General features: G+C 39.3%; 1 protein-coding gene across 2 annotated transcripts in view; it reads right to left on the reverse strand.

Moving 5' to 3' along the window:
* Positions 1 to 15,953, reverse strand: part of LOC121738850 (tyrosine-protein kinase Abl) — a 107,569-nt gene that overhangs the window by 6,357 nt on the left and 85,259 nt on the right. For both annotated transcript variants that reach the window (XM_042131107.1, XM_042131106.1), the window contains 4 exons: positions 10,558 to 10,708; positions 6,486 to 6,648; positions 5,951 to 6,039; positions 262 to 437 (listed from right to left, as the gene is read on the reverse strand). In XM_042131107.1, the coding sequence (XP_041987041.1) occupies positions 262 to 437; positions 5,951 to 6,039; positions 6,486 to 6,648; positions 10,558 to 10,708 (579 nt within the window). The remainder of the gene's footprint in view (positions 1 to 261; positions 438 to 5,950; positions 6,040 to 6,485; positions 6,649 to 10,557; positions 10,709 to 15,953) is intronic.

The raw sequence follows: 15,953 nt of genomic DNA on the forward strand, positions 1-15,953 counted from the left end.
GCCGCCGCGGCTTGGCTGCTAGTGCGCGCCCGGGCTAAAATTTATACATTACACTAATTCAACGCCAACAAAACTTACTGTATGGCAGTATGTAGAGTGACTTAGTTCACATAGGAGTTTATCTACTAAATTAAAAACTAGTTGACGACTAGTCGCCAACTGGCTGTCATCACGGGGTGAGTTGAATATAGCTTACATTTCAATGCCATGGTGTGAGTTGGGTTGGAGTATAGTCCGTCCGACCTTAACTCTATGTCAAACCTTAGGCAGGAGATCGTGGCCGGCGTGCTGGTGTGCGTGGGCGTGATGTCTCCGCTTCGGCCGGTGGCGGTGTTCGGCCACACCGATCGCCCCGGCGCCGGACTCATCCGTGTCCGGCGTCGCCTCGGCCAGTGAACCCTCAGACGACGCCTCCCGACCCCCAGCGCGACCGCCCCCTTGGTGACAAATTTCAAAATCAGAATATAAAATTCAAATTCAGAATACATTGAAATAAAGAGTGCGTGCCTTTACTAGCCTCAGTATACTGGACAATGTGATTTGACATCTCAGTAACCAAACCCGTGAAGTCGTCCTGGCTTGTATACTGTTAGAGTTTCGGAACACACCCACGATTTCAAAGGTGAAATAATATTCAAACATGGAATTGACAGATATACTTAATATTTAGGTGAAAAGTCCATATTCGAATTTCCAATCTACATTAGATAATATTTGAATTATTATTTTAACCAACGTTTTGGAAATTTTAAACTACGTTTTGCTATAAAATCAAAAGATCTATCGTATTAAATTATACCAATACTGTTTCAAAAGAAAACAACACTATTTGTGTCTAATATTAGTGAGAAAGATAAGTAAAAAAGGTTTATATTTTCATAAAATCTCTAGGAATGAAAAGTATAATATCTACTCTAATATCACTAATGACAACACATTCAGTGTATGACTACAACAAAGTAATAAATCTAATGTGAAAAGTTGACTAAAACGATAATGTATTTCTATAATGAATAAAGTTTACCTATGAGCTCGACTAAACGCAATTAAAATATTAATTTTAAGAGTTATTTAGTGGGAATTATTTTGTTCTTGATTTTTAGTTACATAATAATATTACAAACACAATTCTTGGACTTTAGTAATGAAGCTTAAGTTTATAATAATTGTTTACAAAATATTGATACATATTGAAAACATATAAGTATTTATTAAAATTTGTACCAAAACAAAAAGTGAGATGTTGAATAATAGTGCGTTTAGAAGCAAAGCTTATATGCAATTTACACTACAAAAATATAAGCAACATTTTAAAGAATTATTCTTGATAGATAGATAGAAGAATACCTAGCTTTAATTTAATGATTTATAGACTAAACGCTCATTGCTCTAGCTTCCTTTGTAAATTTAGTATAAAATATAGTACAATGTATAGAAACTTTGCTTCACTTTTAGATAAACACCACGCATATTCAAAGCTTAAACGATGAAAACACCCAATCGCTAATGACACCAAAGTACAAGATGCAGAAAAACAAATTAACAAGCTCCCGCTATGGAGGCGAAGCGAAATCCATTTCGCACAAGACTTAGGAAATGAGGCACCCTTACATTGAAATACAAAGGTGCCTCTTCACAGTGGACCACGCTGGCCCACTACAAGCTATCGCCGTTGTGTAGACGGGGTAATGGTGTATGATGGCGGACGATTTCCAGTCGTGGCGAGCAAAAGCGTGGCCTACAGTGAGCCATCGTGGGCCATTGTGTACTGGCTACTTAAGGTATGTTTTCCAAAAATGACATGTTGACCAGAAAGATTTGACATCACATCTGCAAGTCATCTAGCACTATAGAAGCCGTTCATGTTGGGATGGATTTAACCATGATTGTCGCCTTGATTAGCTTGCACAATCGAAGCCTATATACTGCGACGACGTGAAAAGGGCGGCCTCTTCAGGATTTCGTTTAGGAAGGCCGGGAATAATCTGACTAGGCATCTATCGCATTTAATCTCACTGGTCAGCAATAATGGCACAGTAGGAACCCACATTGGCGTGAGCTTTGAAGAGTGTCCATTTGACGATCTGGACTGAGTTAAAAGTATTTGTTTAAGTTATAACTTACACATAGTCTACAAAATGCCAGTCGTAGGTATACAGGGTGTAACAATAATAAGTGATAAAACTTTAGGGTCTGTTCGTGTTCCTTGTCTCTACTCCTTGTAGAGACAAGGAACACGAACAGACCCTAAAGTACACGTACAGTTCACTGTGAAAGTAGCAGCGCTGAAAGACCAAAATTTTTTTCACTTTTGTATGGGGAAACTCTGTATGTGACGCTCGGGCCCTTGCCCATACAAAAGTGAAAAAAGAATTTCGTCTTTCAGCGCTGCTACTTTTAAAGTGAACTCTCTTCAAGGAACACGTACACACCTAAAGTATTATTACTTATTTTTGTTACACACTGTATAATATATTTTCAAATTCTTTTGGGTTGAGGAATTTGTGTTTAAAGCGTTTCCTAAGTCTTGTGTTACTCTATTTTCTATACGGTTCTGTCAAAATGAGTGATGCGATTTAAAATGCCAAATGTTTGATATGATAATGCACTCACTTGCACCATTTAGTGTCGTATAGAGCAATAACAGTTGCATTTGGCAGCCGAGAGACATTGATGGGGAAAAATGAACTTAACAGGAACATCTGAGTGTGCGTAAAAATATCACCCTATCAGCTACTTGCCAGTAGCTGATAGGGTGATATTTTTGCAATAATTTTGGCTCAAGGGAGGCCGATCGTTCCGATCGGAATGATCGCAGGCCGACCTGACCCGTACCCGCTTAGTGTGTACTATGAGAGAAATTGATTCATAGACAGTTGATGGACCTACATTTTTGGTCGGATTATGTCAATTCAATATTAGATCAGGTCCAGACGGCGCGTTGCTTAAGCGTTGCGTCGACGCAGCCCTGCCGTTTGATGCACAGCCGACCACACGGGCGATGCGTCATCGCATTGTTATTACGAAGCAGTAGGTCTACTACGAAACCATTTTGAGACTCAAACAATCGGACGAGAATGCCGCGTCCTGCTCTAACAACGTCGTTTCACGTCTGTTAGAGTAGGACGCAACATTCTCGTACGAATTTTTGAGTCTCAAAACTGTTTCGTGGTACGGGCCCAGTATTAACGTCAACACCCCCGCTTCGTCTCGGGGGCTGCTGTCCGTCATGTGTGTGTTGCGCGCTGCTGTCACGACGCAGCGCGCCGTGTGTACACCTTGGTTATTTGTATGTAATACAACTCAACGTCAGCGCTGCGTCGACGCAACGCTGACGCAACGCGCCGTCTGGACAGGATCACCACTGTGATCAGTCAGCTGGGTTTGACAAAATGTGTTTAGGTTGCATAGATCTGCCATCTGTCTATGAATCAACTTCTCTGATAGTACCATCCAAGAAATTCATTGAATCAGCAGTTGACGGACCTACGTTATTATGGTCGGATTATGTCAATTCAATGTTAGTGGTCAAAGCCAGCCGACTGATTACATTGGTCAACCATCTGCCTATGAATCAACTTCTCTAATAGTACATATTAGGGGGTGGTTTAAAGTTATTGCAAATGGTCACTCCTACCCTATTGGCTACCACCCCGTAACTGTAAGAGGAATACGTCGTTTTGCCAATACCCTATATCATGTGCAAAATTAAAAAGCGGCCAAGTGCGAGTTGGACTCGCCCATGAAGGGTTCCGCAGCAGTAATAAGGTTTATTTCTATGAAATTAAAAGGTTTTTGATTCATTTTTATATTTCAGTTGATTTAATGAAAGTTAAATTAAGGTTTACCATTTATGACATATAAAAAAAACTACTTGCTAGATCTCGTTCGAACCAATTTTTCTTGGTTTTTTATTATAGTAATGTACATCATTTATTTTTTTTAAATTATCATGCCCCTACTTTAGAAGCAGGGCCCGATCTAGGGGGGGGGGGCAAACCGGGCAAACGGCAAAAATGAGGGGCGGCAAATTGACAGCGGCGCGGTGTTGCGTCGGTGGCCTTCGTACACGAGTCCAACTCGCCCTTGGCCGGTTTTTGGGGCGGTCCATTATTTTGGCCGGAGCGGCGAAATAGCTGGATCAGGTGCTGTTTAGAAGTTATAGGGAGGGGGGGGGGGGCACACACTATCTATTAGGGTTCTGTTTTTTGCCATTTGGCTACGGAACCCTAAAATGAGAGGTACAAGACCATTTTTCATACACTTATAGTCGATACAGAAGATATTTAAAGGAAAAAATAAAAATAAAATGAAATAACTTGGTGCAAGTGAGTTTCGGACAGTGAAACTGTGGTGACTGTGCAAATTGGTGTAGTATGCTAAAGGCAAGTTTAGCCCGCCTATTAACTTAGAGGCAACTTATCTCGCATCTTAAGCGCTATTTATCGGAACCGCATCTTTAGTCTAGTTTACGTTAAACAATTTTGATTTAGAAAAAAATATTAAGTATCTAATATTCGAAGATAATTAAAATTCATAATCAAGGCAGATTCAGATCTACCATCGTGACATACTTACAAAATCTTTGACCCTATCGCTATACACCTGACGGCAGACAAACAGACAGAAAAGTCTAGTTTAAAACGATGCATACATTAAATTTCGCTTTAAAAATATAAATTATCACACTTATTATATGCAACGTCAATGCCAAAAAACGCGTAACACACAGCCAACAGCGAAGCCTAAAATGAAAAATAAAATCTATCAAGAAAACACATCTTATATACAACGTGTAACAAAACTAAGTGATAATACTTAAGGGTGTGTGTCATGTGTCCCATGTATAGAGTTCACTGTGAAAGTAGCAGCGCAGAAAGAGCAACTTTTTAAACTTTTATAGCACGGGCAAACTCCTGACGCTGGGGCGCTTGCTCATACAAATCACAAAAAAATTTGCTCCTTTAGCGCTGTCACTTTTACAGTGGCCTGCATACAAAGGAGACACACTCAAATATATTCTCACTTTGTTTTGTTACACCCTGTATAACCGAGATGTATGGTCTAAACCGCGAAGCTAGTCACAAACTTCATACGAATACATAAATATTATGAAGTTTTGTACGCCAATAACAATAAATAGTATGTATTTGAGACTGCAATGTAAAGTTATTAACGAAACATCAAAAAATTGGTCCTGGCAGCAGCCTATAACGTTTAAGAATTTAAACCGAAGAGTACGGTCTTCATTTTTTTATAAGTAAGTACTTAACTTTTTTTTAATCATCTCTTAAAAAGAGTATAATAAATAATATGATAGATTTGGAGTGACATACAAAATGAACGAGTGACATAATACAAAGGATTTTAAGGTAGTGTTGAATAATCCATAGCAGTGTTATAGGGAATTATTGAGCCATGCCTGATTTACAATAATAATATGTTGGATATAACTAATTGGTCATGGGTCCGATTGCATACTAGTAATGTATTATTTAAAGGCAAAGCACGAAATTTCCAACATATCTACTTTCAAACGTGTTTACAATACAATATGTGTTTTTAAAATACAGTTGAATGTTTATGATAAAGTAAGTATACACTATGACGCATATTATGGTTACTAGTGCGTATTATGTGTTTTTATAAATCATTTATTCGCACATTAAAACAGAAAATAAAACATTGCTTTGTGCAAAAGCACGGTCACAATTTCCTCCAGCAACCATTGAAACACCGAAAAACACATCATTAAACTTTCCCGTCATTTCAATTTATATGAACATAATTTTTTAAACCAATAACTTTATTTCGCTAATCATGATTATTCTAAAAACAGCGACAACAAATGATATTTCAAGCAACATCGTACTACGGAGCAAATTACTAGTATCCAGCTTTCGATGAAAAAAAAAACAAGTGTCAGATTCGAAAATGGAATGACACTTACCATTCAACGACGCTAGCCCGTCGTCGTGGCCGGCGTGCTCCTCGGCCGCGTATTGCGACTCGCGGAAAGAACTGCACGATGACAGCAGGCTGCAAATTGACCGTTATTAGTTATGGCTCAAAATATTATGAAAGAAATAGATCAATAAAACGATAAAATTGAAAGCTCATCTCCTGTCTGAGTTAACCGTAGATTCCATGTTTCTCTTCTTCTTCCTGGTACTTACAGGTATATTGCTGATGTTTTATTACACGTCATACCTTACAAAATATAGTCTCGGGGCAGAAATAACACGAGGCGAGTCACGGTCCGCCGCTGCCCTGAGCTGCCATTTCGGTGTGATTTGAGCCTTCGTCTTTGAGTCGAGAGGAGCGCAAAGCGCGGAATGATACCTGCGCCTCGTCACGTTTCGGTGTGTAAATTGACCCTGAGACCACTTGTATATCAATAGCTCATACTAATGATTCATCTCATCGTCATACCTTCAACTCCTTTAAGTACCAGGAAGAACAAGAGAAACATGAACTAGATCTACCTGGTGCGTTTGGGTGGCGTTGGCGCTTGTTTTCCGCGGCGGTTGGTGGGACGCCGCATCTGGACACCACGGTCCACGTTACTGGACCCGGCTATGTTGGACTTCTTCAGGGACATCTGCGGAGTGCCCGAGCAGACACCCTCCAGGAGTTGCTTCTCTACTTCTGTGGACAGAACAGAAACTAAATTAGTGAAAGTACATGAGCCCTTTTCTACTCGAACTTAGAGTTCGACAGTGCAACGTTTTCAGTAAAAGTTGTCACCATGTTTGTTTAAGACATTGCATGCGGATTAAGCCCGACCGCATATTATAAGATTTTCTGATCAGAAAAATTCGGACGCCCGCCGGGTAACCACACACTATCCGAAATTTCCTTCGCGATTCCGAGTTTAGTTAGCGATTGGCCGGTGGCAGTCTAGCTGGAAAGCTGGTCTAGACTCTAGGGTTTACAAAAGTAATAAATTAAACAGAATGGAGGACGATAAATTACTTTCATTTTCTACATTGTTCTACATGATTAAAAAAAAAAAAGAAAATAAAACGTCGATATTGAGTTCATCCAGTTCATTGCAGAATATTTCAAGACAGCCAATTTTATATGAAACGCGTGAAACTTGCGGTCTAAATTGAGGAGTGAACAAGTTTCTAGTAGGTGTGTGGGGTCTAGTACAAAATGCATAGAGAGTGCGCGGTCCGAATTACTGATCAGGAAAATGTCTGCCTCATAAGACATCTGAGACTCATAAGCGGACGTCAGACACGTCAGAATTCTGATCCACAACAAAACATATGAGCAAAATGCGATCCGGAGGGGCGTCCGAATTTTTCTGATCAGAATTTCTTACAATATGCGGCCAGGCTAAATAGTTTTTATTAATCTGACAAGATAGTGATGAAAAGCTGCAATATTGTGTATTGCGTACATAATTAGACAACAAACAAATTACAATTCCTGCTATTGAAATTTAAACGAATCCGAACACCAACATTGAAATCAAATCCCAAATTTTAAAGCAAAATCTAGTTACGTATTTTTTAAATTCATTTTTATGTTCAAGACAATAATTGCTTGTTACGAAACATTTACATTAATAAAGCATTAAACGCCCAAAGTACGAACAACGAACTGAGCTAGGTGTAACACAATACGACCTAGACGCTACATAGGTACTAAGGTTTACGAGCAAACACAAGTAAAAGGACGACATTAGAGACGCCGGCATTTAATCCCTTTCAACAACTACTCAACTAATGTGAATTTCAAAGCTTTCGCTCGTATTACTTAACGTGAAAACTTAAGGTGCGTCCAGACTCATAAAGTATACACAATAATTTACTTCGCGACCTTTCCATTAATTATACAGATGATTTTGGCTCTCAAGCAGAAGTAATTCGCAACCTGTGAATTATATATATCAGAATTCAGAAGAGACACAGTCAAGGAAAATAGCATCTAAGTTGTAACTAGACCAGATAAGCCAACACTATTAGGAATTGAAAGGCTCCGGACAGGTCTTTTAAAAAACGTTAAAATACAATTTTCACTAGACTACCGCTAAAAATGGCGCAAAAAAATACTTAAATGAAGGCTTTTATTTCGCGGGACGATCTAGATTCTAGGTCTTAGAAGACGTGACCTATATTACAAACAATCGCCCGTCTATATTAAGGGTTGGAGGAGCTTACTAGATATTACCTGTGCAAAGGGACCTTTATTTTACTTTTCAGGTGTTACACAATAGATCTACAACATTTTTAAATTCTACCGAACTTAACAGAAATGTAACAATGTTTATTAAACAAGCTTTTGAATTGGGAAACTCGGGGTAAGTACATATATAAAATTCTCAGTAAATAAATATTCATTTAACACCGGACATTTCTCACGGATTCGCTGGTACGGAATTAAAAGGTTTAAACATTCTTTTGAGTGCGAAACATCCTTTCTTAGTACCCGCCCACAGCTACGTTACAAATTATAATGGAATATTGTGAAAAATAACGACTCTGTAAAACCTGAAGTCTATTGGTACATAAAATATGTACTCTCGTTTGCTTTGAGAAAGCTTGCTTATGGAAACAAGCTCTTAAGTTATATTATGCCATAATTTGAGTAGTAAATATACTTAATGTATGTGCGAAACACGAATATCGTTAAAGATTATCACTAGCTCTGCATCTCACCCCTGAAACTGATTTTGATTTACGAGCCTGATTTGTTCCAATTTGAGCCGCAGCACGATCGTGTGCTGGTATAGCTGTCAGGAGGGGAAAAGCCGTTGAGATCGAATTAGTTCCAAATTGAGCCGCAGCACGATCGTGCGATAGTATAGCTGTCAGAAGTGGGAAAAGCCGTTGAGATCGAATTAGTTCCAAATTGAGCCGCAGCACGATCGTGCGCTAGTATAGCTGTCAGGAGTGGAAAAAGCCGTTGAGATCGAATTAGTTCCAAATTAAGCCGAAGCACGATCGTATGCTGAAGTAGTAAAACGTTTAAGATCAAGCTGATTCAATTCTCGAATAGATTCTGATTCTTTCAGGAGTAAGGCAGCTGTTCTTATAGCAAACAGAAGGACTATGTAATGATTTCTTTTGCCATGCACCATTCACATTTAGACTAAAGTCGGACCACTACCAGACTACAGTTTAAGCATCGATAACAAGAATCACAAAATATGATGTCACCAGTCATATCGGTACACAGTCAGCATTATTGTTGAACATAGTATTATGTCAGATTTGAAGTACTTAATTGTAGTTATTGAGAAATACTAGGGCTGTTTGATAAGTTCTCGGCTTTAAGAATTTTTCCAATGAAATGATTTAAGACGATTTTTTCAATTTTAAAATCAGTCTTTAAAAAGAAGTAATGGCTTTAATAATTCAAATTACAATAACATTTAATGACTAAAAAAATTGTTTTAAAAAACGTCTTACAAAATAATTACTGAGATCGACTTTGCAATAATTGCACAACTGCTTGAATACACGCGCCTTCAAAGCCCGGGCGCGCACTAGCGGCCAGGCCACGGCGGCCATCGAAAGTATGGTGTGGCCGCTTGACAGCGTGCGGCCAGGTGCGCGTGGTCTATGGCGGTTTCATACTAAGGTATCTATCTCGATGGCCGCCGCGGCTTGGCCGCTAGTGCGCGCCCGCGCAAACTGTTGACCTGGCGCAGATGGTTGTTCAAAAATCTTGTTTCCAACGAAGCAATTTACAAAAGGCGTGAGTTTTAAACTAGTTACAAATGGTCCCACACATGGTATAATTTGTACGCTTGTAAGTCAAGCAGAAGTATGTTAGGCCGAGAACTTTTAAAACAGCCCTCGTATGTGAAGAACTCTGTAGAAGTCCGTGTAATGTAATGAGCGATATTAAGTTCGTGACACAAATTACACGAAAGACCCTTTTGCTACGTAGCTCCGCAAAGGGAAGGTGGGGGTGTCTGAAAATTAAAGACGTGAGTGGAAGAGCTGGAGGTGAGAAACAATGAAAAAATTGCCGTCTATTTGGCAAAAATTGAGGCTTTACGCCTCTAGTCCACCGACCGCGACGGTGCGGACTGCGAAATATCTGCAAAGCTAATGCGAAACAGGAACAGAGCGAGATGCAATATAACGCATTGTCGTATGGCGGATGAGACAGTAAATCTGTTCGCCGCTGTTTCGCAGTTCGTAGCGTCGATGGACTAGAGGCGTTAGGGCCGGAAAAATGATTTAAAATAAAAATAAAAACTGTGGATTTCGAGCCAGGCAATTACCAAGAGCGGCAAAAAATGAGGGGCGGCAAAATTTACTTATTCCTATCTTTCAACTTAGCCACTAGCCAGGTTTTCTGTGTGCAAAGGGCGGCGAAATCGATCTTTGCCCGGAGGGCGGAGAGTCTAAATAGCTATATCGGGCCCTAAAGTCCCACTACGAAACCCTTTTCAGACTCAAACAATCGAACGAGAATGCCGCGTCCTGCTCTAACAACGTCATTTCACCGTTGTTAGAGTAGGATTCATTATTGTTCGATTGTAGTCTCAAAACGGTTTTCGTCCTTCCGTTGAGTCCTTTGGGTGTAACGTACCTTCGGTGATGGAGTTATCCTGGAACATGTGCTCCAGCTCGTGGTGTATCTCGCGGAAGGTGGGGCGGTCCGCGGGGTTCCACTGCCAGCAGCCACGCATCAGCTCGTACACTGCTGCCGGGCAGCCGGGCGGGCACTCCATGCGGTAACCCTGCAGAATTCAAGGATATAGAACATGTTTTGTTACAGCTACAGGGGTACAAGGATCTTTTACCTTTTACATTATTTTTAGGCATACCAGCCAGGCTGGCCAGCGGTGGCGCAGGAGAAAGAAAGATGGAATTCTTTGGGGGAGGCCTTTGCCCAGCAGACAGTTTGAGCTTATAATAATAAAACAATAGTAATATAATAAATCTTACTTTCACTTTTTAAATTTTATTCAAGAGGGCGACTAACCCATAAAATCAAACATCGTCCTTATCTCTTCACACTCACGCCCGTCTTTCATAATATGCTAGGTGAAAAAGGACGACGCGGATTAATCGCCAAATTAGTTTTTTCTCAATAACTCGATAAATATACAACATTTTATAAATCCGCTAGGTTGATCTCTCAATGATAGAATATTATACAATGTGTTAAAATATTAAATTAGTTCAATGCGCGGTTATGGCAATAAATGAAAAATTCGTGAAAATTAGATGCATCTTTGTGATTTTTTTCTATCGAGAAAATTTTAAGATATCCTTTTTTTGCTCAGATCGAATTCTCGTAAATATTATGTAGTATCTAATTTTAGGAAATGATACAATTCGGGTCTTATTTTCAAGTATAAAAATGAATTATTAAATCGACACTTTAGGGCTAGTCGCCCCCTTAAGTAAAAAGAAAAACCGGCCAAGTGCGAGTTGGACTCGCCCATGAAGGGTTCCGCAGCAGTAAGGTTTATTTTTAATGAAATTAAAAGGTTTTTGATTTATTTTTATATCTCAGTGGATTTAATGAAATTTAATTTAAGGTTTACTATTTAAGACGTACAAAAAAAAAACTACTTGTTAGATCTCGTTCAAACCAATTTTCGTTGGTAGTTTTTATAGTAATGTACATCATATATTTTTTTTAGACTTATCATGAACTTTAGAAGTTAGAGGGGGGGGGGGGGGACACAAATTTTACCACTTTGGAAGAGTCTCTCTCGCAAACTATTCAGGTTAGAAAAAAATGATACAAGAAACCTCAATATGATTTTTGAAGACCTATCCATAGATACCCCACACGTATACGTGTGATAGATACCCCACACGTATACCTTTAGGTCAGATGAAAAAAATTTTTTTTTGTTTCAGTTGTACCTATGGGGACCCCTAAAATTTTTAATAATTTTTCCAGTTTTGTATCAAAATCTTAATGCGGTTCATAGATTACATCTACTTACCAAGTTTCAATAGTATAGCTCTTATAGTTTCGGAGAAAAGTGGCTATGCCATACGGACGGACAGACAGACAGACAGACATGACGAATCTATAAGGGTTCCGTTTTTTGCCATTTGGCTACGGAACCCTAAAAATACCATCTATTTGATAAAAGATGGGATGCTCAGGACGCCGGGGTTTCCAAACCGGTGGTGGGCATCATAGTCCCGACTCCCGATGTTCAAAAAGTGTATTTATAATACGGTCTACTTTGAATAAAAATATTAAATAATATATTTTATTTTTTTAAGAGTTGTAGATGAATGTTCTGATGGCACACAGCACACAGTGATAAAAGGATCTATTGGCTAAACGCCGCCATTGTTAAATATTTAAACTTAATAATGAATAAAGATTCGAGGAGCATGTTTTATATTGCAGCCAGGCACTCCATGCGATAGCCATGCAAAATGACTGGTTGTAGAGGAATGTTCTGCTGGTAAACAGTTACAGGGGAACTAGGAGAGAAAGAAAGCTGTAGAATCCCACGCGGGCTATCGCCCTGCAAATGGAACCTTGCACATAGGGATTGCAATCCGTCGTCATTTTCAATTCGGACCGGATTTGACCGGATTCCTATCAATCCGGAAAATTTGATAAAACTGAACCAAGAAGCGAAAATTATTCTATTATTGCTTTTTGAGCTACCATTTTTTTAATACTGTAATGCTTGGAATAAGATTTTAAATATCTGTATGGTTGCTAAAGCACATACGGAATTATCGCAACATAGTCAGCCTAGTCAAAAGAAAAGAGCAGGTCAATACGTCTGGGACTAACAATACGATGTACTTGAAAGTGAACCAAAGTGTCACATTATAGCAATCGACCTCTAATAGAGCTGCTTAGTTGGCGGCTCAACCCCCAAGTAGTTAAGATTATTTATACGGAGATCATAGAACCAACTATTTTGTATGCATCGGCAACGTGGGCACCCACCGTGAAAAAGATGAGGGTCCAAAAAAGGCTCAACTCCGTTCAACTGGGTTTTGCCCTGGAGATCTGCAAAGCATATCGGACCGTCTCCCTGAACTCTACTCTGCTGTTGGCTGGGATACTCCTTATTGCTCTCAGAATACTCGAAGCATCGAGGCTTTAAGAGATCAAGAAGTGAGTGTCATACCCGGCATTGAGTAACAGGGAGGTGGAACGAATGGCTTCTGCGATTGAGGACCCACATCCGGCAGAGCTGAGGTTCGGGATGGTAGATGAGGACTCGAATGCTGACGTGGATAACAGCAACATCCATAGGATCTATACGGATGGCAGCAAAATTGAGGGTCTGGTCGGAGCCGCATTCTCTGTATGGAAGGGTGAGGCCGAGACGAAGGCCGTTAAGCTTGCTTTGTCGCGGTATTGCACCGTCTACCAAGCCGAAGTTCTAGCGCTCCAAAGAGCAGTAAGTATAGCCTGCAACAGTGGAATGGTGAAGGTCGGTATCCTTAGCGATTCCAAATCGGCTGTCACCCTTAGTTCCCCTTATCCCCTAGCAGTGCAAACAAGGGCGGCCCTACGGAAAGCTGCATCGCAAAGGCGGGAGGTTTCCCTGTTTTGGATTAAGGCACACGCAGGGTTGGTGAATTAGCCAAGGAGGCCGCGCTGGGATTAAAAAGAAAGCCTAACTACGATCTGTGTCCTGTTTCATTCGTTAAACGTATCTTAAGAGTGGATACGATTGAGGAATGGGACAGAAGCTTTTTCACCAGGGGTAACGCATTTAAAGTAAGTTATTCATGCAACAATCATATCAGTTTGCCACCAATTGCTAACACCGGATCCGGTATATTGGGACCGGATCCGGTACCCGTAAAATGGTGCCGGATCCGGCGAATTACCGGACCCGGTTTTCCGGATTGCAATCCCTACTTGCACAGGAATATTTTGATTGTACACAGCTACAAGGATTTTTTGGTAAAAATCGTCATCTTGTAGTAACAGACAACTGCTCTGCACCGAATAATCTTATCCCATCTTGATAAGATTATATTATGATCTATAGAAAATTATTATATCACTGTAAGGCTGCGTTTCTACTAGAAATGTGTTGCGAGGTATGTGTTTTTGAGAACCAATAGAATCGCTTCATTGACGTGAGCTTGCCTTGACCTCGCAGCGATTCTATTGGAACATAAAAAGTAAAAACACATATTCGCAAACACATCTCTGGTGGAAACACAGCCTAAAAGGGGACTGTCTCTGGTAGAAATAGTGACCGTATCTGGGGGCACGGGAGTACCCCCGTGAAGATGAGCCAAGCGAAGCGCGCAAGGGCACTACCTACCTTTTCTCGAAACGTTTCGTCGTATTTTTGCACCCTCGTAACTTTGGTTCGGATAATGCCAGATAGTTAAAATTTTGCAGATATAATGGCATGAGTATAATAATTAAATGCGCAAAGTTTGAATATTGTTACTATTATACTTTAGATTTTATATGTGTCCAAAAACCCACATTTCTGGCACTGACTCACCGATCATCAAAATTGTTAGGGTACTTCCTGAAGTCTGAGAGAGCTGAAATTTGGTATGTAACCTACTATTAGTACAGAAACAACAAAAAAATTATCAAACCCAACCTAACCTATCCCATCCCCTTGATATAGAGGGTGGATGTTAGTATGAGATATCCTCGTTTCTTAACCTAGATACAAAATAAAAAATAGTATAAAATGCCATTTTTATTAGTCACAAGAATGTGACTAATAAAAAGTTAGCTATGAGAGACCACTGACACACAAAAAACCGGCGTGAAACGGCGCTTCCGCTGTGTTTCGTCTAGTGAGTGAGTTAAGCGGAGACCCAACAGTGAACCCTACATCTTATTACCTGTCCCTATGTTTACTTAGAGCGACCGCAGACTTACAATTTCAAGTTGGCCAACTGAATCGCAATTCACAAAGTATACCAATAGCTATAGCGACTTATGAGAGCTCGCACATTGCATCCAACTAAATTGTACAACTAAATAATAATTGGACACCAATCGTATTAAAACCGTGACTCCTTTCCGATTACCTACAATAATTAAAAAGTTGTCCAATTAAATTGTGATACTACGCAATTTAGTTGTACGCAGTACGATAGTCGGCCAACTTGAAAGCGTATATCTGCGGTGACCCTTAATAGATTCATTATTAGGGGGATATTAGATTATCATATATATTGGATCCGAGATCATTGAGTCAATTATAATGGATAATGTAATATAGACATATGATTCATTTCTTCCTTGATCATAGATTTTTGACATTTGCTGAGAGATTGGATCCAATACGGTCATAGAAATAGGTGTTGCCAGTTATCTATAATATAAAAATGAGTCGCTGAATGTGTTGCTAAGCGCAAAACTCGAGAACGGCTGAATGGATTGGGCTAATTTTAGTCTTAAAATATTCGTAGAAGTCCAGGGAAGGTTTTTAAGTGACACGAAGTTCACCGGGACAGCTAGTTTAATATAAAAAAGAGTTTTTAATTTCTTGTTCGTTAATATGTTTCAAATAATGTAATGTAATTAGTTTTCTAATTATATACTTGGATAATCTTGCTGAAATAACAAAAAAGAAGCCATATTAAAAATGACGATGTCTTTTGACAAATCGAATTCTCTGAGATCTAGTAACCCTGACGTCAATACCTGTCAGAGTTAGCGCTCTCTATTGGCTATTGAAACCACATATGACGTAAAATAGGATCAATGAAATATGTTAATGTAATATGCAGATATGATCAAATGATCATATATATTGGATCCTATTATATATAATATTTCTATGATCATATTATATATAATATTATGATCATAGAAATGATCCAATATAAATGATGATGTAAACAACATCGATTAGTTTAAAGTAGGAAACATTACTCCGAAAGTCAAATGGCTATCTTATATCTTTAAACGAGCAATTCTTGTATACTTATAATATATTATGTAATTGGAATCTCGGAATCGGCTCCAACGATTTTCATGAAATTTAGTATAAG

Source organism: Aricia agestis, chromosome Z (assembly GCF_905147365.1).
Source record: "Aricia agestis chromosome Z, ilAriAges1.1, whole genome shotgun sequence".
Taxonomy (NCBI): domain Eukaryota; kingdom Metazoa; phylum Arthropoda; class Insecta; order Lepidoptera; family Lycaenidae; genus Aricia; species Aricia agestis.